This window comes from Pelodiscus sinensis, chromosome 7, assembly GCF_052426305.1.
Source record: "Pelodiscus sinensis isolate ZL-2025 chromosome 7, ASM5242630v1, whole genome shotgun sequence".
NCBI classification, from domain to species: domain Eukaryota; kingdom Metazoa; phylum Chordata; order Testudines; family Trionychidae; genus Pelodiscus; species Pelodiscus sinensis.
The window spans coordinates 19,477,737-19,504,061 of record NC_143058.1 but is presented as its reverse complement, the minus strand read 5'-3'; the positions used below and the strand labels follow the sequence as shown (position 1 = coordinate 19,504,061).

At 41.6% G+C, this 26,325-nt stretch overlaps 1 protein-coding gene across 1 annotated transcript; it reads left to right on the top strand.

The window, feature by feature from the left end:
- On the top strand, positions 1-25,395 carry MCM6 (minichromosome maintenance complex component 6). The gene is made up of 17 exons (XM_075933301.2): positions 1-198; positions 1,261-1,407; positions 2,149-2,259; positions 3,550-3,799; positions 5,227-5,392; positions 5,476-5,621; positions 7,285-7,435; positions 8,959-9,100; positions 12,011-12,152; positions 12,308-12,415; positions 12,856-13,011; positions 14,883-15,011; positions 15,451-15,612; positions 17,513-17,648; positions 18,015-18,182; positions 21,239-21,378; positions 24,849-25,395. The coding sequence occupies exons 1-17, from the start codon at positions 101-103 to the stop codon at positions 24,960-24,962; spliced, it is 2,466 nt and encodes an 821-aa protein (XP_075789416.1). The 5' UTR covers positions 1-100; the 3' UTR covers positions 24,963-25,395.
- The last annotated feature ends 930 nt before the right edge of the window (positions 25,396-26,325 follow it).

The window sequence follows — 26,325 nt, the reverse complement described above, 5'->3', positions numbered from 1 at the left end:
GGCGGTGGCGCCCGCCAGCCACGTGGGCTGTGTCCGCCGCGCGCGACTTGTGTGCCTTGTCCCGGCTTGGTGCGGGGGGGAGGTTGAGCTCGCGCGCGCCATGGACTTAGCGGCTGGGGATGGGGGGGCCGCGCCCCAGCAGCTCCGCGATGAGGTGGCGGAGAAGTGCCAGAAGCTGTTCCAGGACTTCCTGGAGGAGTAAGTGCCCCGCGCCAGCCCCCCTCCCCTCGGGAGCCACGGGGATTGGGGGTGCGCGGCGGCCCCGAGGCCCACGAGCCGCCTGTGACGCGGGGGCGTGTCCCGACCGGCCCGTGCAACCGCCTCTGCCCGCGCGCGCTGCTGGGGGGGGGGGTCGCGCGTCTCCCTGCGCTGGGGCGGCCTCTCTCCCCTACAAGCAGGCGCGCCTCGGCGCGTTCTGTCGCCGCTCTCCTGGCAGCGGCGTGTCCCCCTTCGGTCTGACGGGGTGTGTGCGGGGGGGGGGGGGGTGCATCTTCCCTTTGGGGTTGCTTCTGCTGGAGCAGTCCCTTGGGAAAGCCGAGCGTCGTCCCGGATGGCTCTACAAAGTGCTGCCTTCAGACTAGATTCCCTTCTGTCTTGCTCGCTTGCGCTTCGGTTTGTGCATTTCGGACAGCTCTGCGCAGCGGAGGTTTTTATTTTCGTACCATCGTTGTCTTGTACGAGGATGCACCTATTACTGCTGTTAGCAAGACTGTTCCATCATTTCGGCCCAGATTTAAACGGCATTTAAATGTGGTGCAGTTACATTATTGGCGTCTCCTTTAAGTTATGTGTGAGTCTCCCAGCTTTTCTTCCTAATTATTGTCAGTAATACTTGTTTTCTAGCAATTGCTAAAGCTTAGAACAGTGTTCATCTCTTGGCTGTTTAAGTTTCGTTTTTCCACTTGTGAAGTTTGAATTAGTCCTCCAAGGAGTTTTGTATCAATCACAGGCTGTCACACAATCTTGGCCATAAAGAAGTAAAAACACATTTTACCTGTGTGTGTCATTGTAAAACCATAAGTAAAATGCTGTCTGGGGAATCAGGTATGTGAGACATTCGTATTAATTCACTTTGAAATCCCCATGTGTGGGTCAAAGGGGGAGGAGAAAAATTATTTTTGGCAGTGAGGTTTGCAAGTCCTACAGGTATATGGCTTTTTTTCCCCTCCTACCCACTTTACACAGGGCACAGAAGAACTATTCCATTGCTGCTTGCTATACAGTACTGCAAAACTTTCCCTAAAATACTGTCACTTTTAGATTCCAGAACAGTGATGGGGAAGTCAAATACTTGCATGATGCTGAAGAGCTAATTCGTCCAGAGAGGAACACATTAATTGTGAGCTTTGTGGACTTGGAGCAGTTCAATCAACAGCTTTCTACCACTGTCCAGGAGGAGTTTTACAGGTAAGGCTCACCTAAGAACTGAACATCAGTGGTTGTTATTCAGGATGGACAGGAATGGTGTCTCTAGCTACTGTTTGATAGAAGCTGGGAATGGGCAAAAGAGGCTGGATCACTTGATAGTTACCTGTTCTGTTGATTCCTCTGAGGCATCTGGCATTGGCAACTGTCAGAAGATACTGGGCTAGATGGACCTTTGGTCTGATCCAGTATGGCTGTTCTTAGGTTCTTAACATCACCTGGATATTACAGTTAAAAACAGTTCAAATGTAATGGGAAAAATATCTGCTGACTGGCCCCATTACTAGCTCTGCCCACTTCAGGTGTAGTGTTCAGAACTATATTATCATCAAACATGATACAAATAGGCAATTGCATTTGTGTTGTGGGGAAAAGTAGATGGAACATTTGGAAATGCTAAATTAATCCACCCATCATAGTACTTGCTACTTTCAAATGTATTGGGCCAGTTGCTGTTTCCTATTCTCAACATTTGAATCAGGCTAAGCTTGACCCTGAAGACTTAGTGAAATAAACTGTACTGAAATCTATTTTTAGAATAAAGAGAATTAAAATTATGTAATTGTGTGATATTTCATGTTTGGCACATTTTTACTTGTTTACCTGTGTCTTGGCATACTATAAACCAAAGCTTGTACATATATGAGGAAGGCCTTTGATTGTAAAGGGGAAAGGAGTTTTGTATAACTTCAGTATAACGTGAAATTATTTTCTGTATTTCAGAGTTTATCCTTATCTGTGTCGAGCAGTAAAGACTTTTGCCAGAGATCATGGAAATGTTCCTCCAAACAAAGACTTTTATGTGGCATTCCAAGATCTACCTACCAGACACAAGTAAGATGCCTTTTAAAAAAATAATTGAAATCCATCGATGTGGGCTAAGCAAGCATAGTATAAAGAAGATCTGACAACAATAAACTCATGAGTAAGCAATGAAACTTAGAATTGAGATTAATGGATTCCAAGGCTAGAAAGGACCATTGTGATCATCTAGCCCAGTGGTCTCCAACCTTGTAAAGCACAAGATCACTTTTTGAATGCAAGTCAATCCAGGATCTATCTCCAACCTAAATATCCCTGCCAGGCTGCCTTTCCTGCCCCATCGCTGAGGCTCTGCCTCTGCTTACTCTGGCTGTGTCTAGACTACATGACACTTCGAAATTGCAAATGAAGTGGGGATTTAAATATCTCACACTTCATTTGCATAATTGCATCATAGTGCTCTTTCGAAAAAATGCCATTTTGAAAACAAAACTTCTTTTTCAAAAGAGCACTATGATGCGATTATGCGAATGAAGCACGGGATAATTAAATCCCCGCTTCATTTCAGTTTCGAAGTATCTAATTTACATCCCTCTGTCGAAAGAGGGATGTAATCTAGACGCAGCCCCAGTGGAGATGGGGATACCTTGACGTCAGCAGCCTCTCCCTGTGCCTTCCCCACCCTGCAGAGCAAGCAGGAGGCTCCAAAGATGCAGCTCCAATGTAGAGGGCAAGAGAAAAATGACCTGGATAGCCTCCTGGCCAAACTTGTCAGGATCACCTGTCAGAGGCTCCAGGATCTACCAGTAGATCTTAATTTACCGGTTGGTGACCACTGACTTAGCCTGACCATCTGTAGACCACTAGCCAAAGAACTGCTTAACTAATTCCTAGAACATATCTTTTAGAAAAACATCTAGTCTTGCACAATTTTTTTTCTAAAACCACTGTCACTTCTAAATAGACAAGTGTTCTGTGACTTGTTTAACATGTTTTCAACTGATTGTAAAATATTTTCAAAACACAACTCTCATATTTGTAGTGCTCACTTAAACTTAAGATATCCAAATTATGTTTATCACAGATAACTTTAGAAATGCAGAGTAAATGAGCAAGTTTCAATAATGCTAAGCATGATATCAGCAGTAGCGTGTCTGATCTTGAATTATGTTGGCATGGTACTGAAAGCTCTTCAAGGCCTCAGTGAAATACAGCACTTAAGCATTTGCTTAGATTCCACTGTGTAAGTTACAACTTCAGCACATATTTATCTTAAGTTCTTAGCTGAAATGGGGCATAAAAGGGCAGAGTGCCCAAGTCAGCTAGGGATTGAATTGCTATTCACTTGATACTTTTAAACAGAATTCGAGAGTTGACATCAGCCAGAATTGGTTCATTGATGCGTATTAGTGGACAGGTGGTACGTACCCATCCAGTTCATCCAGAGCTTGTAAGTGGAACCTTCCTGTGTCTAGACTGTCAGACAATGATAAAAGATGTGGAGCAGCAATTTAAATATACACAACCAAACATCTGCAGAAACCCGGTCTGTGCCAATAGAAGGAGATTCCTGCTGGACACAAACAAGTCAAGATTTGTTGACTTTCAAAAGGTATTTGCATGGCTTCCCTAGAACTTTGGGTGTATCTGTTAATGATGTTTTCATATTTAGAAGGTGATACTTCCATTAGTTCACATTCATTTTTGATTACATGGAGTTGTATATTTTACAGTCTTAACACACAGAACTGGAACTCATTACAAGTGCCTGCTTTCTTTTTTCCACTTTTAAAAAGTGTTTGAAGTTACAGATGGGACTAAAGTATTCCTCTGGTTTTAGATGCTTTATTCTTATGTAAATAAAACAGAAATTTTAAGCCAGAAGAGCTTCAGTGTAAGGATGTTAAATTGCAGTTATTTGACTAATTGTGTAGGCAATACAGTTTGTATCGACTACACAATTGGTCAATAAGGACCACTCTGCAGAGCTGCAGCGGGGGTAGCCCCAGGAGCCACCCACAGTGCAGCTCTGCATTTTAAATGTAGTAAGAGCCACTGGGCTCTTACTACACTTAAAATGCAGATGTGTAGAGTCTTGAACTATCGTGAGCTGGGACTGCTTGGTCCTGACTCACGCTTTGTTCAGCAGCCCCATGTGCACTCTGGCCAGCCCTGTCTGCTGCGAAGAAGGGCTGCTGCCAGAACAGACTTAGCCCCTGTTTGCTGAGGACAGCTTCAGCACCAGCTCCTGTTCATGGTGGCCAGGGCTGGCTGCGGCCAGAGGCTGCTACCGGAACAGCCCCTGCGTGCAGCTATCCCAGGCCATCATGTATAGAGGCTGCTAGGCAACAGCAGCCCCTATCCGCAGGGGGAGCCCCCATGCACAGAGGCTGCTGCTGGAGTAGCCTCTGCCTATGGCAAATCTTAGCCTGCAGCGGACAGAAGCTGCTTTGCAGGAGCCTCCCCTATTCTTTCCCCCCCTTCCACTCCCGCTGCCTCTAATAGAGGCAGCAGGGTGGGGCAGGTGACACTGTGAAGCCAGTGCTGAGGGGGGACAGAGGGCGGGCTTTTAAACTGGCTTCCCTCAGCACAGGCTTCTGTTTTCTCTGCCCCTTTGTTGCCTCTAATAGAGGCAGCAAGGGGCTGGGAAAGTGAATGGTCCCTAGATACTCCAGTTGACTACCCTGATTAGTTTATGCAGCCTTTCTTTTTTCCTTCATGTCTTTCTATGCTGATTTTTTTTTTTAAACATGATTCAAAGAGACTGAACCCTTTAAATCTGTCATTGCACAGCATTTTCCCAGCCTTGAAATCCAATAGGTATTTTGTATAAAAGGAAGTGGCATGATTTTGTTAGGAATGATGCTTCTAGAGGGCAAATGTCATTTTCCCCACATTAGATATCAGAAATTTCAAAATCAATTTTTAACAATTTAAAGTAATTTACCAGTTTCAGCAGAGTGACACTTTTTCTTAACCCGTGGATTATATAATTTAACATTAGCTTTAATAACATTTTAAATTCTGTTCCTCTTATAGGTTCGCATTCAGGAGACGCAGGCTGAACTGCCGCGGGGAAGTATTCCTCGCAGTGTTGAAGTGATCCTGCGTGCCGAAGCTGTAGAGTCAGCTCAGGCTGGTGACAAGTGTGACTTCACAGGATCGCTTATTGTTGTGCCTGATGTAGCTCAGCTTTCCACTCCAGGTATACTGCTGTCTATAAACGGTGACTTAAGTTGTCCTGTGCATGTACTTGAAACAATATTAAGACTCTTACTCTTATAATAGGTGTGCGTGCAGAAACTGGGTCCCGTGTAAGTGGAACAGAGGGTTATGAAACTGAAGGAATCAGAGGACTTCGTGCTCTGGGAGTCAGAGATTTGTCTTATAAACTAGTTTTCCTAGCATGTTATGTTGCTCCAACAAATCCACAGGTAAGTACTGAAAGAAAATAGACTTGAAGAGATCAGTGGGTGTTTGCCTCTCCTAGACTATGAGGCTTCAGTTTATGATTTTGCTCTGGCTCTGATGTGTTGCAACTGTTGTAGTCCTCTTCCATCTTGGTTTGTGTAGCAAAATCTCTCTTCACATGTTCTTCCTGTGACTGGGTTAGGAATGTAAACTAGTAACTAGTTATTTGGTGAGCATCACCCTTATTGGGTGATACTTATAGGGTAACTGGCGCCCGACCTGGTTGGAGCCACCCAGCTATGTCCTGACACCTCCTGCCCAAGGAAATCCACTCAGTTTGAGCAAATTAACAACCTTCAGAGGCGTAGAAGAACCAAAAGGAAATACTGACCAATCAAGAACAAGCAAGCATTTTAAGAGTGAGTGCCTGCTTTTGCTTATGGACAGGCAGGATGAGACTTTGGACAGATGAAGAGTTCCTCAGATTTACTCAAGAACTCAGGTTCACATCGGGGCCTTTCCCTAAGTACTACAGCTAAGCATGTACATTTTAAAGTTGCCTTTTTTCCCTCTTTGTCTAAAGGTGCAGGCAGCTGAAACCTCAGTTGCCATTTTGTTACTTGTTTACAGAGTGACACCAAGTTTACAACATAGGCTGTCTTGTTCCAAGAAGGCAGTCAAGCCTTGCAGACTTAGGCCGGGGGCGTCGGCAGTAAATATTCAGTAGTGTAACCAGGTGACCCACTGTCAAATGTTAAAATAAGAAGGTAGTAAGTGACCTGTCTGCTTTCACCCAGTCATACATCTTGACCCATCTCTCCCAACATCTGCATCTCTTCCAGGGTGTGTCTTAAGATGTTCTTAAATGTGACATGAAAAAAAATTAATCTCTTGATCTTGAAATTGTGGCTTTTTGGATGCTGCCACAATGCAGATTACTATAAACAATCCCTTGCTAAATTTTAGTGCTCCCTCTAAACTGAGCACTTGGGCAGCCACTCAGAAGAAATTCAGATGTTGCCCATCTGATGGGTAGAGTGCCCACATCCTGCAGTATTTATTTCTATTGGAGGTGCATATGTGCACATACCTTGGTGTGCATAAAATGCATTCTGCACATGGATGGAAAAAATAAGAGGGAACATTGGTTGTCATGTATAATTCTGCTGGCAACTTGACATCTGTAAAAACACACAGAGCTTTTGAATTCTTTTCTAAATTTGCTGGACAAATGGATCCTTTTAGTGTTAGTGATGTGCTTTCTGTTTGCAGTTAATAAGAGTATTAAAAAGGCAGTTTTCACTCAGACATTTTTTTAAGCGCTTTCACACCTGAAGTGTCTGTTGCTATGTCTAAATTGCTGCATGGGGTATCATTGCTTTGGGAGTGAAGGGGTCCACTGGTACTAATGGAAAAGGAAAGGATGTTCCAATTGTACTTTTTTTCCATGTAACTTAAATTGAGAAGTTTTTTATTTCCTTGTTAAACAAGCACCCTTGCTTCTGTAGCGATCCCAATAGGCTACTCTGAGTAGAAACATTGTTTGTCTTTTCCAGACTGAGCTTGTGTGATTTCAAACTTGTAGTTTTCTTTTAACTTTTTTTCCCCAGTAGCTGCCATAACTTTGGTTTTATGTAATGTTATCTCTCTATTGTTATTTCTAATGTTATTTCTATTTTTTATTAGTTTGGTGGAAAGGAACTCCGAGATGAGGAACAGACTGCAGAGAGCATTAAAAACCAGATGTCTGTAAAGGAATGGGAAAAGGTGTTTGAAATGAGCCAGGATAAAAACCTTTACCACAATCTCTGTACCAGCCTCTTCCCTACTGTACATGGTAAGAGTTCAGCTGTTATGGCAGGGTAGATCGCATCCTTGACAGTATCAGCTACTGCTGTTGAGTCATGTTGGGATAGTTTGAAGCCATGTAACTAGTATTTCATATCCTCCCATGTAGTATTTATAGTACTCTGAGAGGACAGAGTGGCTTTTTTTTTTTTGTTTAATATTTTTGAATAAAACTCAGTCAGAACAAGTAATTTCCAAGCGCGCCTGGGCTGTCCAGCTGCGGGGGTGCTCCAAGGCTTTGCTCCCCGTCTCCCTGGTCTGACCAGCAGACCAGGGAGATGGGGAACAAAGCCTCGGAGCACGCCAGCAGTGGGACAGCCGTGGCGCGCCTGGACTGTCCTGCTGCCCGCGTGCTCTGCGGCTTTCCTCCGCGTCTCCCAGGTCAGCAGACCAGGGAGACGGAGCATAGCCGTGGAGGACTTAGTCTGTCCTGCCACCCCCGTCTCCCTGGTCTGCTAGGGGGAGGGGTGCAGATAGTGCCCCCCCCCCCCAGCAGACCAGGCTTTTCTTGCCTACCCCTGGGGTAGAGCAGCTGGGGGCTGCCGGGTTGGTCCCGCAGCGCCGCTCCAGACTAACCCGGCAGCACCCTAGCTGCTCTGCCCCAGGCGTCCTGATTCAGCCGCTGCTGGTCAATTTCAGCAGCGGCTGAATCAGGACGCCTGGGGAAGAGCAGCTGGGGTGCTGCTGGGTTGCTCCAGTAGCGCCGAGGAGCCGCGCTACTGGAGCAACCCAGCAGCACCCCAGCTGCTCTGCCCCATGCGTCCCCAAGTCAGCCGCTGCTGAAACTGACCAGCGGCTGACTACAGGAAGCCCGAGGCAGAGTTGCTCTGCCCCAGGCTTCCTGGAATCAGCCGCTGATCAGTTTCAGCAGCAGCTGACTTGGGGACGCCTGGGTTTCTTAAGTTGAATCTGTATGTAAGTCAGAACTGGCGTCCAGATTCAGCCGCGGTTGAAACTGATCAGTTTCAGCAGCGACTGACGCCAGTTCCGACTTACATACAGATTCAACTTAAGAACAAACCTACAGTCCCTATCTTGTACGTAACCTAGGGACTGCCTGTACTTCAAAGGCAGAGGCGTCCTATCGAATAGTCAATGCATTTTGCATTGACTAGTCAATTAGTCAGTTACTCACAATTTAACATCACTAGAACGAAGTGCCTGAAATACGGTTCAGATAGTAGCTGCAATTTGATGGCAAGCCATTTTGATTGTGGCTCAGAATACTGTAATTGCTTATGAACTCACTTGGTTCCCCCCTGTCTTTCTAAAGAAGTTGATCACCTGAATTTCTGCTCAAAGATTTGGGGTTGCTAAAATACCAAGGAAATAAGCTTTCTTGTGATTTGCTTTACCTTGAAGTTACAGCAAGATATAAATGCTGTTTCCAGCACATGTTTAGTTTGGACATTAGATTTTAATATTCTGTTGACCTAAATTTTTATCTACAAGAGAAATAACTCTCCTAAGCTGCCTTATGGGCCTTTACTGGAACTTCTCTTTATGGAGCAGGTAATGATGAAGTGAAACGAGGAATTCTATTGATGCTATTTGGAGGAGTCCCTAAGACAACTGCAGAAGGCACTTCATTGCGCGGGGACATCAATGTTTGCATTGTTGGTGATCCAAGTACAGCCAAGAGTCAGTTTCTCAAGTAAGCATCTTTTTAAAATCTAGCACTTAAATGTTGCCAGTTGTAACCAGAGCTAAGAGAGTCCAATGGGAGCAAGCTATAAAGTAATTAGTGCGTATGGAAGGCAATGCATTTGCCTCCTGAGTTTGTGCTTTATATTTGTATTCAAGAATTTTTAGGAACACTGTCAAGTAGTTAAGCGTTAATCTTGAAAGTCTTAAAATATTTCTGCTCCAGGATTTACTGTTTCCCAGAGAGTTTAAAAAAAATAAAAATCTTTGAGTCAAGCCATACTTAAATACGCCTCACAGACAAACATTGTTCAGACTTGCCAGGTGAAGAGGAATAAGTTATTGCGCACCTATTTCCAGAATCATGTAAATATCACTTTAATATTTTTGATAGGTACAGAAGCCTATAATAAACTCTCCTGGCCACACTATCAGTACAGTGTGGTGGTGATAATATTAGATGCCAAGAATGAACTGGTGCTTGAGAAATCTGGTGGTAACCATTGTTTTTGACAACATTTGAGTAATAAATGCCCCATACTTTTAAATAAATCTCTGAAAATCCCTTTACAGAAGACTTAATAGTGTACCATTGTTAATGTTACCCATTCTAAGAAAATAAAGTAGTAAATTTATTATAGTTAATATTTTGTAAATTATAACATCATGAGACATGGTGCATTATTTTTATGTGACTTTTCACTCACCACATAGTCTAGATGAATGAACATAGAATTTTGTAATAGGAAGAACTAAATTCTACATGGACTTGTAATGAAGCGTTTGACCAATTGTTAAATATATCATCATTTACCCTCAACCTGTAAGATTTGTATACTTCAGTTCTGAGGTCCAGTAGGTATGTTTAGAGGCTTAATGTTTGCATAGAATATGTCAGGGAAGTAATTGAAATACTTCTCTGATAGATTGTATTTAGTAAAGGATAGCCTACCCTAAATTCTCTATTACTGAGGAATCATCTGCACTCACTGCAATACTTGCTTTCTATAAGCTACTAGTAGTATAATCTGTGAGTGATTTTATCTTTATATTTGGATGCTAATATTTAAACTATCATTAAACTTAATAACCAAAATTTGGGATATTGCAGGTTGCATGCTATATGCATTTCATGACTTTTAAACCAAACTTTAGATGATTATACCCAGACACATAGACATTCTCACTTTCCTTAATGTTGTAAGTATCTAGTACACACATTAACTTTAATGAAAACTTTTAACAGTGAATTAGTACAAATTAGTGAGAATACATATATTTATCTTTATTAGTTTCATCTTCTTACTTTTTTAAAGCAGGGGTGGGGAACCTTTTTTTGGCTCAGAGGCTGCTGACCCACAGAAAAATATCTTGGGGGTCATGAGCTTAGGGGATGTGGCAGGGGGCCTGGAGTGCTAACACGGGCTCCCGAATGCTAGGGGAAGCCCTAAGCCTCGGGGGCCAGATCCAGACAACCTAGGGCCTCAGGATCCCCACCCATGTTTTAAACAGCAGAATAGGTGCTCAAGATAGTTAAAACCAAAGCAGACTGAAGAGCTTCAAAAAGATCTCACAAAACTAAGTGATTGGGCAACAACATGGCAAATGAAATGTAATGTTGATAAATGCAAAGTAATGCACATGGGGGAAAAATAATTCCAACTATACATTAAAAAAATGATGGGGACTAATTGAGCTATAACTACTCAAGTGAGAGATCTTGGAGTCCTTGTGGATAGTTCTCTGAAAACATCCACTTACTGTGCAGTGGCAGTAAAAAAAAACAAACAATGTTAGGAATCATCAAAAAGCGGATAGAGAATAAGACTGAGTATCTTGTTGCCTCTATATACAAGCCATGCTACATCCACATCTTGAATACTGCGTACAGATGTGATTGCCTCATCTCAAAAAAGGTGTATTGGCATTGGAAAAGGTTTGGAAAAGGGCAACAAAAATTATTAGGAGTTTGGAACAGGTCCAATATGAAAAGAGATTAAAAAGACTTGGACTTTTCAGTTTAGAAAAGACAAGAGTAAAGGGGGATATGATAGAGGTCTATAATATCATGACTGGTGTGGAAATAGTGAATAAGGAAAAGTTATTTACTTGTTCCCATAGCATAAGAACTACGGGTCATCAAATGAAATAAACAGGTAACAGGTTTAAAATAAACAAAAGGAAATTTGTCTTCACGCAAGTTCTACCTGTGGAACTCCTTGCCAGAAGATATTGTGAAGACCAGGACTTTAACAAGGTTCAAAAAAGAACTAGATAAATTCATGGAGATTAGGTCCATCAATGGCTATTAGCCAGGATGGATAGGAATGGTGTCCCTAGCCTCTGTTTGTCAGAGGCTAGAAATGGATGATAGGAGAGGGATCACATGATAATTGCCTGTTCTGTTCTCTCCCTCTGGGGTATCTGTCATTGGCCACTGTTGGAAGAAGGGATATTGGGCTAGATGGGCCTTTGCTTTGATTCAGTATGGCTGTTCTATGTTCCTGTGTTCTTATGTATTACCTTGACCTGATAGTGGTAGAAAGCATGGGCTATATAAACATTCTTAAATCTGTACCTTTTGCAATATTTCTAACTAAAGCGTATAGTTGGTGCAAACTATCACTTAGGGTATGTCTACACAGCAACATTATTTTGAAATAACTTAGTCCGTGTCTATACAGCACACAGTTATTTCGAAATAATGTTGAAATACTGTCACGCTGGAGGACTACTTACTCCAACTCCTGTAACCCTCATCGTATAAGGAGTAAGTGAAGTTGGAGGAAGAATACTCTATTTCAAAGTATGTGCTGTATAGACTCTCCCAATTTCAAAATAAGCTATGCAATTTGGGTAGCTTATTTCTGTTTAAGCCCTGATGTGTAGACGCGCCATTATTGATACTTCTCTTTAACAGACATGTAGAGGAGTTCAGTCCCCGTGCTGTGTACACCAGTGGGAAAGCCTCTACTGCTGCTGGTCTAACTGCTGCTGTAGTGAAAGATGAGGAGTCTCATGAATTTGTAATTGAAGCAGGAGCTCTGATGTTGGCAGATAACGTAAGTCCACAAATGAAAATCTGAAGCAACAATAAGAATAACAGAGTTCTAGTATTCTCTGTGTTTTGATTTATTGTATACAATTTTGCAAAAGAATTTTTTTTGGTCTAGGTGCTATAGAAGTTTGATCTTATTTCTGTACATTCTTATTTTAGGGTGTGTGTTGCATTGATGAATTTGACAAAATGGACATAAGAGATCAAGTTGCCATTCATGAAGCTATGGAACAACAGACTATATCCATAACAAAAGCAGGAGTTAAGGTAACACCATTCCTTGCAAAATTTTCAAGCGTATCTGTGTACTTATACATATGTTCAATTACAGGTTCCTTAACTGTTCTGAACTTCATTTTTCCCCATCTGTAAAACTAAAACCTATCCTGAATGCATTGAGCATTATATAATATTTTTAAAATGCCTGCTGCAATATTTTTTAACTGTTAAAATGTTGATCTTTAATGTGAACTGTGTATCAGAGCAAAGTTCTAGTTAGCCAGAACTCATTTGTGGCATCATTTCTACTGCTTTTGTTGTGCTGCTGAAGATATTGCAAAGTATGTGGCTGCATTAGCAGACAGATTTCTAACTAGTAGGTCCAGAATTTAGCAGAGAAGCCATAATTTGTTGGGTTTCTTTAGCAAGTAGCACTGACAAGTTGTATATTAAGGCTTTAGTATCTTTTTTTTTCCTTTTATTGTCAGGCTACTTTGAATGCCAGGACCTCTATTTTGGCTGCAGCAAACCCAGTTAGTGGGCGCTATGACAGATCAAAATCCCTGAAACAGAACATAAATCTGTCAGCTCCCATCATGTCTAGATTTGATCTCTTCTTCATTCTTGTGGATGAATGTAATGAGGTAAGTGCAAGGGCAGTAGCTGTCAGTAGTCTTTTCTTATGACTCTTTCTGCATTCTACCAAATTACAACCCTAGAAATACAAATCTACTGTACAAATGCTGCTGTTGATGATGATCTTTGAAATTTTTAGTAGTTTGATTGAATTTGTGAGCTAAGAGCATTACTCATCCTTAAAAATGGCTGATAACTCAAGCTGTGACTGCTCACATAGTATTTGGTGAGCAGACACCACAGCTTACCATATTGCCCATGTTTCTTTGTACTGCTGTCTGTCTATCATTTATCTGTTATCTCACACTTAGATTGCAAATTTTATGGAGTATAAGGTTGTATTTTTGTTCTGTGTCTAGCACAATAGGCTTCTTGTGAATGGCTGAGGCTCCTACGCTGTACGATAACACGAATAGTAATAAGAAAATGAGATACATAAAGATATATTTTCTTGGTACTATTCCCTAAGATTGACTCTTGAATGTGCATTGAGTTGATGGAATACACAAAAAGTAGCCTGAGATGAAGGACAATAATTTAGAATTTCCTCACTGCCAAGTTCCAGATTCTACAGCTTGTTTAGCTAGGACACTATTCATAAAGTTTCAAGAGGTCATAGGCTAGTCTCATTGGGCTTTTGCTACCTCTTCTATGTCTTGAAAAATTTTAATATGTCCAGTGGGGTTCTATGGCATAGAATTTTCATAGAATCATAGAACACTAGAACTGGAAGGGACCTTGAGAGATTGTCAAGTTCAGTCCCCTTCCCTCACGGCAGGACCAAGCACCTTCTAGGTCATCCCTGATAGAACTTTATCCAATCTGCTCTTAAATGTCTCCAGTGACGGAGATTCCACAACCTCCCTAGGCAATTTATTCCAATGTTTAACCACCCTGACAGGAAGTTTTTCCTAGTGTCCAACCTAACTCTCCCTTTCTGCAGTTTAAGTCCATTGCTTATTGTCCTATCATCAGAGGTCAGAAGAACAATTTGTCTCCCTTCTCCTTGTGATACCCTTTTAGATACTTGAAAACCACTGTCATGTCCCCTCTCAGTCTTCTCATTTCCAAACTAAACAAACCCAATTCTTTCAGTCTTCCCTTATAGCTCATGTTTATCATTTTTGGTGCTCTTCTCTGGAATTTCTCCACATCTTTCTTGAAATGGGGTGCCCAGAACTGGACACACTACTCCAATTGAGGCCTAATCAGCACAGTGTGTCTCTCAACACTCTTGTTAATGCATACCAGAATCATGCTTTTTTTTTTTTTTTTTTTTGGCAACAGTCACACTGACTCATATTTAGCTTGTGGTCCACTATGACCCCTAGATCCCTTTCTGCAGTACTCCTTCCTAGACAATCACTTCCCATTCTTCAAAAGCTTCAGGGTGTAGCCAAGTTAGTCTGTAACAGAAAAGACTTAAACAAATAGACAAGTAGCACCTTAAAGACTAAGACGTGTAGATGGTGGCATGAGCTTTCGTGGGTGTAATTTGGACTTCTAATACTTCTGTCATCTGAAGAAGTGGGTTGTGCCCACGAAAGCCACCATCTACATCTTTTGTTAGTCTTTAAGGTGCTACTAGTCTGTTTGTTGTTTAAGTACTTCCCATTCTGTATGTGTGAAACAGATTTTCTTCTTAAGTGGAGCACTTTGCATTTGTCCTTATTAAACTTCATCCTATTTACCTCAGACCATTTCTCCAGTTTGTCCATATCATTTTGAATTATGATCCTATCGTCCAAAGCACTTTTGCTTCTTGAAAATGTAGCTGTGTCATCAAGGGGGCGAATGAGGGAGCAGGAAATGAAGGAACAAATCCTTGTTGTCTGTCTGTCCGTGTGAGCAGGATCTTAACAAAGCAGTGACTTCTTAGGTTACAGATTATGCCATCGCCAGGCGCATAGTGGATCTTCATTCCAGAATAGAAGAATCTGTTGATCGTATGTATTCACTAGATGATATCAGAAGGTACCTACTGTTTGCAAGACAGTTTAAACCAAAGGTAATTTTTTTATACAAAAAGGTGTAAAGAAGTGAAGTTACTTTGATTAATGCATTCTTTGTGTGGATAGAAAATCAACTAACTGATTCCATAGTGTAACAATTAATGAGGAAATTTGGAATATTTTTGGATTCATTTGCTCTCCTTATAAATGCCAGAGCCTCAGACATCACAGTTGAGATCGGGTATAAGAACTTCAGTTGAGTGTCCGTTTAACGACTTGTTGCTTAATCAAGCAACTGAGTTGAACAGCTTTTATGTTTTGAAAAGTTACTGCATGTAGAAAAATGTAAATTTGAACATATCCAAAGCAAGATCTTTGTTTACAACTGTAAAATGACTTAGAAATATACAGTGGAACTTTCAGAAGTTCCACTAATGGAAGCAGTATATTTACACCAATGCATTATGAACAAATGTGTCACCTTATTTCAATCAGATTTCTAAAGAGTCAGAGGACTTCATAGTTGAACAGTATAAACGATTACGTCAGCGGGATGGCTCTGGAGTTACAAAGTCATCCTGGAGAATCACAGTACGACAACTGGAGAGCATGATTCGATTGTCTGAAGCAATGGCCCGAATGCACTGTTGTGATGAGGTAACAAAATAGCTACATAAAGGCAATTAGCATTTTGGTCTGGAAACTTGGCAGTGATATGCAAAATTTGCTGTTTCTTCGCCATTTTCTTCCTCATCTTGGAATGGGTGGGCAATAAAACGGCAGTGGTTCACCAGTGTTACCTCCTTAAAGGCTGCTGCCATTACATATACTTGCCACCTCCACAGGTATGGGCAGTTGCAGCTCCCACTGGCCTGAATCGTTGTTCCCAGCCAATGGGAGCTGTGGGAAGTGGTGTCCCGGTCCATACCACTTCCTGCAGCTCCCATTGGCTGTGAATGGTGATTCATGGCCGACAGGAGCTGCAATCACCCATGCCTGTGGAGGGGCAAGTAAATAAAGTTGCAGCAGCCTGCCAGGTGCCAATCCTGGGATCCAGATCTGGGCTCTAGGCTGATATTTGTTCACCCCGGCTTAAAATCAGGTCTCTAAATATAGACAGTACAAAGTCGCTCCTTTTCATGCTGCTGCCTTACGTCATATTTAAAAAATCTCTAGGTGTTGTGTATGTAGAGGTACCCTGAGGCTTACATTTTCAACGTTAACTGAGGTGTGATCTGCCCAATTTGCATATTAATTCATATGCTTAGCAATATTAATATAAATGTTCACTGTTCATGAAAACATGTTAGGAAAGAGATGAAGGATGATAATATGAAGAGCCGCACAATCTATTGAGCTACATCTCCACTGGCATTGTGATTGAGTGGGCTTGGGAGATGCTGGCACTCTTTCATGCACAGTCAAGAAGGAGCCAAGCAAAGCCTAGCAGGGCATTTAAGCCTCAGTGGGGGATTGCCAAGTATAAAGAGCCCAGCAGAGCCTATGCACATATTTGGACTCAGTGAGGGGGAGCCAAGGCCAAGGAACCCAGAAAACATAAATGATCATATTCATGCAGTTGCTCAGATCTGCTCATTGTGATTTCTTCTTTGGATGGAATTTGGAAAACTACATTACATTTTTTTTCATAATCTAACCCTAAAAAACCCATCTGCTTCCTATGTGAATATAGGATTAACATTATTTTACAGATTACCATTTGACATATTTTGATGCTGTTTGAGACTCATTTTGTACTAAACAGGCATGGTATCCAAAGCCTGTCTATCAGGTCAGATTTTTGGCTAAATTTAGTTTTAAAAAGAAGCCTTGTAGCCTATAGTTGTGCCAGTGAAGATGATTGTAGGTAATTTCTTTCAGGTTCCAATTGTAAACATACTTGTGTACTTTTTCCAGTCAAACATCACAGCATTGTGTTGGTTTATTGAAAACTGGGAAGTGTAACAAAGGAGTTTAAATTTTCCTTGTTCCTTGTGCAAAAAAACCCCTTTTAGTAAATAGTGACAGTGTCACTTTCTAAGAGGAGGTTTTGAACTATTTGTAACTCGGGTAATGTTGCTTGCTATGTTTAAAGGTTGATATCCTGCCAAAAGTCATTAAGTGACCTTATAAAAATGATATTGTGGCATTCCTCTGTTCATTGTCTTTGTGTTCTCTGTGCAGGCTCAGTTTGAACAGATACTTCTCTAATTGCCAGCCCTGCAAATTTTCCATCAGCAGGCTATTTATTCCTCAGTTTTCCTATGCAAATTTTCTGAGTCATAAGCTGTCAGAGGGCATAGTTTGGCCTTCAGAAACCTTATAGTTTACAGTAATTACAGGGAATCGAAAAAAACCCTTGATCTGTCAAAACCGAGGGTGAGTTTCTGGGGCTAGCAAAAAATATATATATATATATATTCTTATGAGGTTAGTGTGACATGGATATGGAGTCTTCTATAATGTCATTCTTAATCCCTTCTCATGGTAGAATCAGAATCTGAAGTACAATTGTTAGATTCTGAACAAGTGAATATGTTTTACAAATCTTTCCCAGGTTCATCCCAAACATGTGAAGGAAGCATTCAGGTTATTAAACAAATCTATCATCAGAGTTGAGACTCCGGATGTCAATTTAGACCAAGATGATGAACAGCAAATGGAGGATCAAGAAGCAGATGATGGAATCAATGGTAAGTCACTTGCTTACAGTTTTCTGGCTTTCCTTGTGTCTGGGAGGAGAGACCGTCCAGTAGTTAGTACTTAAGGCTGAGTTTACACTGGCACTTTGCAGTTCTGTAACTTTCTGGCTCAGTGCCCTCTCTTCTCGAGTGTACAAGTTAGAGCTGTAAAGTGCCAGTGTGAATCAGGCTATAGTGCTGTTAGCTACTCCCCTGATGGAGGTGTGTTTATGTAGAGCACTCGGAGATTTCTGTCCTAGCACTTGTGCCATCATCACGGCCATGGCAGCACTTGTGTAGATGCACTCTGCCAAACAATTAGATTTTATCTGTTCTTTCTGTTTCTGTTCACACTGCACCTACCTTCTCATGATACAGGTGGTGCAGATGCTCCAGCGGGTGTCAATAATCTTGTGAATGGGATCAGTGACCACTCTGCGGATACAAACAAAGATGCAGCCCCCAAGGCTTCCCTGAGACTTGGCTTCTCTGAATACCGCCGAATCTCTAACCTCATTGTGCTGCACCTCAGAAAAGCCGAAGAAGGTAAGGACTAATAAAAACTACACAGAGAAAGGGCTATATAGAGAATATATACGAGTATACAGAGAATGGCCTTCAGAGGTGTACTCTGGTTACATTGTAGTGCAGGGCTACAATTCTGATCTGCCATTTGTCAGCAACAACCTAACTGGTTGGTGTAACAAACTTAGTTTGGAATTGATTCCACTTTCGCAGCACTGACCCACTACCATTCAGATCAATGCAGTCATGAAGTTAAATTCAGTACCTTTCCAGCCTAACTCCAGTGTCAAGACAGCTGGTTGAAAGAGCTTCACCAGTGACCTCAATGCCCTTTATAAGAAAGATCAAACCAATACTAGAAAATTACGAACAGTTTGTCAGCGCGTGCATACTGTGTCGAAGCATACTTGTGATTTGACAGGACTGATATCTGAGTTATCAGATCGATAAATTGAATAAAAGCAGGCCCATTCACTGAGGATGTCATTGTAACTGGCAAAGAATTGGACTCTGCTTTAAAGGAGGAAAAACAGCTGTAAAGGCAGAACCTCACTGAGAGCATAGGCATGACTCACAGCAAGAACGTATAATCGCCCAAGGAAGGCAAAGCAACATCTCCTGGAAAGCGGCAGGGCACTGAACAGATAACCTAAGATGGGTTTAAGTGGCAAGAAAATCAGGACTTCAGGAGACTTTGTATATTGAAATTAACACCCAGAATTAATGCCCTGAAGCTGGGGTAGGATGCAGAGGAGCTGAAGAACTTCAGGCCTACATCCCTACTATGTCATCTCCACAAACTAGAACAGCATCTTGCCCTAAATTGTCTGTCACCACTTGCCAAGAAGCACATAATCTCAGAGCAAGCTGGATTCTGCGCAGCAAGTCACGCACCCCTCAAGTGCTGAACATCACCCTGCGCTTTGAAAATGGTATGGTAACAGGATTGACAAACACAGCACCTCTCAGCAGCATATGACACTGTGTAAATGTCACTGACTTGTACAGCTGATACAATCTCTACTAGAGAGCTAATGTGTGTAACTCAGCATGGGAAACGGAGCCGATGGTGGCAACAGAAAAACTGCTTATTACAAAGGACTGTACTCTCCTCAATACTTCTCAACATCTATATGAATAATCAAGTCAGAGCTGGTATAAGTAGACTAAGCAATTGCTTAGGGTCTTGAGTATCTGAAGGCCTATTTCCTTTATATTATGTGGGGAGATTTTGGGGAGAGAGGAATATATCTGCTTAAGGCTTCCAATGGGCTAGCTTGTCCCCTGGCTCATTGGATCCATCTCGGCAAAAAATTTAACTTATGTCGATGACCTGTGTGTGAGTCTGCACAAGCCACAGCTCTTGCCCAGATACAGCCTACAGGAATATAATCACTTCTTGGGCTCTGTCTGTTACACCGAGCATCAATTGCATGTCAGTGTAGCTAAAATGTAAGTGATTGTCTTCAGTCTTTGGAATCTTGAGGCCAATAGGCAACTAAGCATCATCAGGAATAGGATATCACTTACTGCTGGAATCTTGTCTACCTTGCATTGACTCTCTAGACCAAAGTCTCTTCTTCAAGGCATAAGATGAGAAGATAAGATAGCACCAGAATAGCATGCTTGGGAAGCTTGTTAATTCAGAATGGGGAACCATCCACTTAATCCTAAGAGCTGTTGCACTTGGACTTTATTTAAGGTCCAAATACATCTCTGGTGTGGGATAAGATTGGCTCACACAAAGCAGTTGGATCCTGTGCTGAATGACAGCTGCTGTTACATCACAAGGTATCTTAAAACCAGCAAACGTTACACTCTTTATGTACTTGCTGGAGTTGCTCCACCAGATATCAGAACAGTGGTGACATGCAAAATTAAAGGATTGACAAGTTGAAGATACCAGACTTTTTGGCTGTATGGTGACATGTAGCCTCCCTAATAGCAACAGAACTGCTTAAGAAACCATGAACAGCTAGGTGACTGGAAACGTAGCCCAAATGGCTCAAAATACTCAACAAGGATGTCAAAATGCACTTTGATGTGACATCTCCTGGTCTATCAAGCAATCTGGAAGGTCAAATTTCACTATGCAGAAGTGGAGCTGTTAATGATCTAGATGCATGGGAAATACATGCCAGCTATTGGTCTGCCAGCTTTTGTAGGAACCATGCAACTTAGAAGGTCTCATCAGGGCTACAGACTGAGCCATATTATGTGCCCAACACTGGAGAACCTATGATTGTGGTGAAAGGGCAAAAGAAGAATATTGTCACAGACAGTACAACCCATTTAGAAAGCAAGTTTACACAAAACTCATGAGAACACTCCTCTTAGGTTAGACTTTGTGTTCATTAATACCCACTCAGCTAAACAAAAGACTTTGTTTGTTTGTTTGTAAACTGGGAGAAAAGCAGTATGTTTGTTTTTCTTTGTCTTAATGAAGTGTGTGTAGGGGGTCCTTTTTGTAAAGCACCAGGGATCACAATATGTCAGCTGAAATGAGGTGATTTGTGGTGTGAAATATGGCAGCAGTTGGACAATAGTATAGCAATCGTACAGGAAAAAAATTAAGATTGGAAGTGAAGACTGCAAATCCAGTCAAACCACTTTTGCTGCTTTAAGTAGACAATGTACAGTATTACAGAACACAATAGTGTCATCATCTTTGGGCGAAACCACTGTGTTTTCATTCTGTTAGGTTTACTTGGAGGAAACTAGACCATGCTGTTTGCCAGTGTTTCTTAACTTTTCAGTTTTCAGGTGGGTGCATTTGCCAGACAGCTCATTTAGTTTGTCACCGCCATGAATGCATATAAATGTGAGCTTCAGTTATCAGTCTAAATAGCTTGATTGTGACATGTAAACTGTCATCAGACACCTCATTTCCTGTGAAATCACAACTCCATGTTGTAAATAATCTGACAGGTTATTTTGGGTTTCTCTCTTCTTCATTGTAAATGTTATACTAAGCCTTCTCTTTGACAGTTTGATTAATACTTTATTGCTGCTTTATATTTATGAAATCTGGGGATTGACATTGTAATTAGTATCTAGGTTTCTTTTTTTCCTTACAGAAGAGGATGATTCCTCATTAAAGAAGAGTGATCTTATTAATTGGTACTTAAAGGAAATTGAATCAGAAATAGAGTCTGAGGAAGAGCTTATAAATAGAAAGAAGATCATTGAGAGAGTCATTCATCGACTAACACACTATGTATGTATGCAGTTGCTTGGCATTTGAAAGGGTTTTTAGCTTAAATTGTTTTTTGATAGAGTACCTCTGTGCTCAGGCACCAATAATTGGTGCTGGATAAATACCTAGATATTTTGTTGCATCTTTCTGTTAAAACTCTGGTCATGGAAAAAATGTCAGAATTCTAGACTAAGGACCTGTAAAAGGGGTTAGAGGTGTGAGTGAGCTTCAGGCATTACCTACTTTCCTTTTCCAAGTATTAGTAGATTTCTTTTCCTTCTGAATTGCAAACAAGAAGGGGTTAATAGCAGGCAGTGTTACTCCCTGAAGCTTTACATGGACTCCAGTTTCCAGGGCTGCTGTTTTTCTTGTAGTGACTTTGAGGCATTCAGTACATCATGTGGTACCAGGAGGAATGGAACTTTCCTCTTCTCTTTGCCCATGTAGCTGGAATAGTCTTGTGACTGGGCTCCCAGGGGCCACACTGAGATTTGTTTGCACTTTGCTCTAACTGAGCAGTGGGGCAGGTTTGCTGGATTATAGAGGTTCGAGTGTATAAGTGTTCAGAGAACTCAAGGTAATGCTAATTATCTAATAATTCAGGTTTGTATTTTAAAGCTCTAGTCTAGCTAACATGGCTATGTTAGCTATTTTATAAAGACTATCCCTAATTACCATTTATATAATGTTCTAATATGTCTTTAAGCCCTGGTCTACATTAGAACTTTATTTTGAAATAACACCCCTCCCCCCCAGGTCAGATTTATAAGTGGAGTATCCATACTACCAAGCTTGCTATTTCGAAGTAATGGGCCGCAGATTTCGAAATCTGTACTCCTGTTTTTCATCACGAGTAAAAGTTATTTTAAAATAACGGTAGTGTGGATGCTTCTTACTATGGTAATGTTTGGGGCAGGCAAGTCTACTACAGGTTGGACCTCCTCGATCCTGTACCCTGGAGACCTGAGCCATCCTGGACCAGGGAATTTGCTGGACCTGGGAAGGTCAATGCTCCCCTGCTGTCTGCCTTGCGGGTGGCTTCTCTCCATGGGCTCCCCATCCTGCTGCTGCCCCACTAAAACTGGCCCAGCCAGCTCCCCATCCTGCTTTTCATTGGCTGTGCCAGGGCCGCCTGGCCACCATCAGCCCTGCTACCTCCAGTGGTTCCTCAGGATTTCCTGGGCCGCTGGGCCGCCTCCATAAAGAGCCTGAAATAGGGGACCATCTGCTGCCGCACAAGCATCCACATCTTCTGAATGTCTTCCATGTGAGCTGTGATGCTCCCTGGGTACTTGACCTTTGTCACTCACTCAGTAGCCTGACTAAGCAGATTAACACTGAGCTAGTTGTAGTCAGGAAATAGAGGCTGATAATGGCCATGGGCTTGGCTTTGTCCTTTTTAAAAATGAAATGAATAAATGCTGTTTTTCACCAAACCGAGCCAGAGCAATGTCTTCAGTATATTTATGGTCTGAAAGCAAAGTGACATTTACCTTAATGAAACCCACAGTCTCCTCTTCATGAGATGAAGATACCTGGAAATGTTTTTTCAGAAGACGACCTTTTTATAACAATCTGGTCAATTGTCCTTGTAGGTGAAATGGCTAATAGCTTGTCAAGCTGCTGAAGCAGAAATGACCAATTTGAAAACTTGTAAAAAGGCCATCCTCGTATTCCGGAATAAAGTTATTTGCAAATAGAATTATTCAAGAACAGTTTTATTTGCTTTAAATTCACACTATACATTATTCCAGATTAATGATCATGATTCTAAATTAACAAGATCTGATTTAGATCACTGTAGCTGGCTTCAGTGCTGAGACTTGCAGAGGGGTTCAGTAGTGCTGAATTGCACTATGTTAATACAATAAATGAACACTTGTAATGGTGGCATATAGAATACCAATTTCAGGTGTGAGTCTCATACTACTCTAGTAGCGTAAAAGAGGGCTCTTAAGGTAGATAAATTTGTAGCTTACAAGGCACTTTTATGGTGGCAGAAGCGTGAATTGTCTTAGGGCATGTCTGCTTTGCAACTGAAAGGCTGATCCTGTCCACTCTGACTTTAATCTAGCTGTCATAGCTTAAAAATAAGAGTGAAGATGCGTCAGCACAGTCATCATCCTCTTACTGACACCCAAGCGGTTCATCAGCAGAGTTGGCACCTTGATTTTTTTTTTTTTTTTTTTTTTTTTTAAACCCTGGCCTCAGCCACTTCAGCTAATGGAATAACTAATACTAGGTTGTCATACGCTGTGTGGATCAGCATTACAGAGGGATGAGACACAAACACTTTGTCAGTGACTTTCACAGATATGTGCCAGTATCAAAGAAATGGTGAGATTCTGGAATCTTGGGTTCCATTCCAGATTCTGGAGGGAAGTGTGCTCTAATGAGCACAGACTCTCCTGCTCCAACCCCTCCCTCTGATCTTTATATATAATATGCGGAATAATTTTTGTGCACTCAGGCATGTATGAATGTGCACCACCAGCAGAAACACAAAAACTACCTGTGGGGGCTCTGCTGATCAGCTGGGTGGCATTTGAATTTCTCCTGAGCAGCCACACAAGTGCACAGCTTACAGAGAATACTGCTGGCCAGCATGTTCTTCACTCCTGGCTCCTTGTCCTAGTCCTAAATTCTCTCCATTTACCCATTCTTAGTATGTGCATCTTAGCCCTCATTCCACATCTAGTCTCTCTTGCCCACTGAATCCCAGCTCTCCTGTGGTTCATCAGATTAGTCTCCTCTATCCGTAGGCTCCCCATGGATTCCAGCTCAGTTTTTCCTCTCTACTTGCCCACCCAACAGTTCCATCCCATCAGACTCCTTGTCTCATTTGCTTCTTTCCCTGTTCCTGGTCTGGCTCTTGACTCAAATGCAGAGGAGACAATTGACTTTCTTCACAATGCTGGAGCACACGCTAGCAAGGGGGAGAAATTGAATTTATAGGGAAGATAGGCTCCCAGCTCTCCGTTCCACTACCCAACTCCATTTCAGCTTAGGGCAGTCATTGCAAAGGAAAATTCTGCTTTGACCCTGTGGCTCTGGACTGGATGGAGCATACTCAATTGCTCTGTGAGGATGACCTGTGCAGTCTGGGCTTGTGTATGAGCTGTCTTTAGAAGATGAAATCTGGAGATTTTAGCTGCTAACATTTGAATTCTTTACTGAGAGTGTATGAACTATGAATTTATTCCTCCTTCCTCCACCCAAATTTCAAGTCCAAGCATGAGGTCACAAGAGATTTTGCATGGGTAAAAGGATGTATATTTTTAGCCTACTCTCCTTCTTGGGAATTACTGAAGAACTTTTGCTAAAATTTTCAAAATAAAAACTAATTTGAGACCGAGAAAGTGCAAGAGGGTTGACTTTTCTCTGTGAAAGGGTAACGCTAATGCAGTAAATGTTTGCCTTGCGAAAAATAACTGTTCAGTATTTAGGCTTTTAAGCCTTTGTCCAAATAATGATGTTTGTGTCTCTTTCAGGACCACATTCTAATTGAACTCACCCAGACTGGGCTAAAAGGCTCCGCAGAAGGGGAGAGCTTTGATGAAGACCCATACCTGGTAGTAAACCCCAATTATCAGCTGGAGGACTAGGGATTGTAAAAAACTGTAGTGGGACTTACTTGCATGTTGAAAATGCATTCTTTGTACATTGTTGCAATACTCACTGGATAGCTAAATTCTTAAACTTTTATGAACACTTTACTGTTGTGTGGAGCAAAACTCTTGGTAATACTTAATTATTCATCGCTATTCAGCATTCCTGAATGTGTTGTGTTGTGGGTTTTTTTATACAAATGACACAATATAATGTTTGGCTTTTTGGAGTTTTTTTTTAATCGCTCTCTTCCAAACAAGGTAAAATAAGGTAAAATGAGATGTCTTCAACATGGAGCTATCCAGATGCTTTTTTAACAGTGAGGAAATTTACATTTTTCTTCTAAAGTATCTTGTTAGTGAGATTTTATTATGTAGATTTTTACAATTTTGTTTTTCCTATTAAATAAATAAAAATTTGTTAAATGTTTGTGGTTGTCTTGGGCAATGGCTTTGTTCTGAGACTGGAAGCTGTTCCACTTATGAGTTTTCCTTTTCCTTTGCTTTACAACTTGAAAATAATAATGTAAATACTTATATTTCAGACAAGCTTTTATTATCATTGTGTAGCTGATGCTACTTCTAGAGGGCTTTTCAGTGTCAGGTCATTAGAAAATCTGACTCTCACTTTATTTTAAGCTATGCTTTTTTATTGTATGTTTTAAAATAAAACAGTCAGACAGGTCCAAAATATGATAATGCCTGATGGGGGCAGATAGTCTTGTCTTTGTACCCCCCCTGGTTTGGGAACTGCCAGAAAATTGCAGCTCAGGATGTGTGCGCATTCCTATGGTGGGGACACCAGTGAATAAGTAACTATTTTTAACCTTCATCCTTAAATCAGTTGAAGTGTTAATTTTTGGCTCTTGTTTAGTTTTTGTCTTTTGAAGATGCTGCCAGAGTGAGCTGGGCTATGTAGAGAACTAAAGGTCTCTTTGTGGCTGACAGCAAATACTAAACAAACCCTGCACAGATTCCACTGTGTGAATTGGGCTCATACCCTGTACAAAACTGCATCATTCTCCTTCAAGAGAGATCCATGTGGATGCTTCACTGAGGCTAAGTTGCATCTCAGCAATACCCTCCCTCCCTCCAGGCATGATGAGATTTTTCTCAGCAGTACCCTCCCCCCTGGGCCTGCTTGACAGCTGTCAGTATAAATGTCATGCGCATGGTCCAGGCTCCTCAGTTCCTTCTCTGCTGTCCTCAGCCAGAAATGGAGTACAGCAGTCATGCTGCCCCCAGCAACAGAGTTTCTGAGTTGTACATAGTTACACAGCTACTTACTTTCAGTTATTTTAAATGGAGATTGCCTATCTCCTAGAACTGGAAGGGACCTTGAAAGGTCATTGAGTCCAGC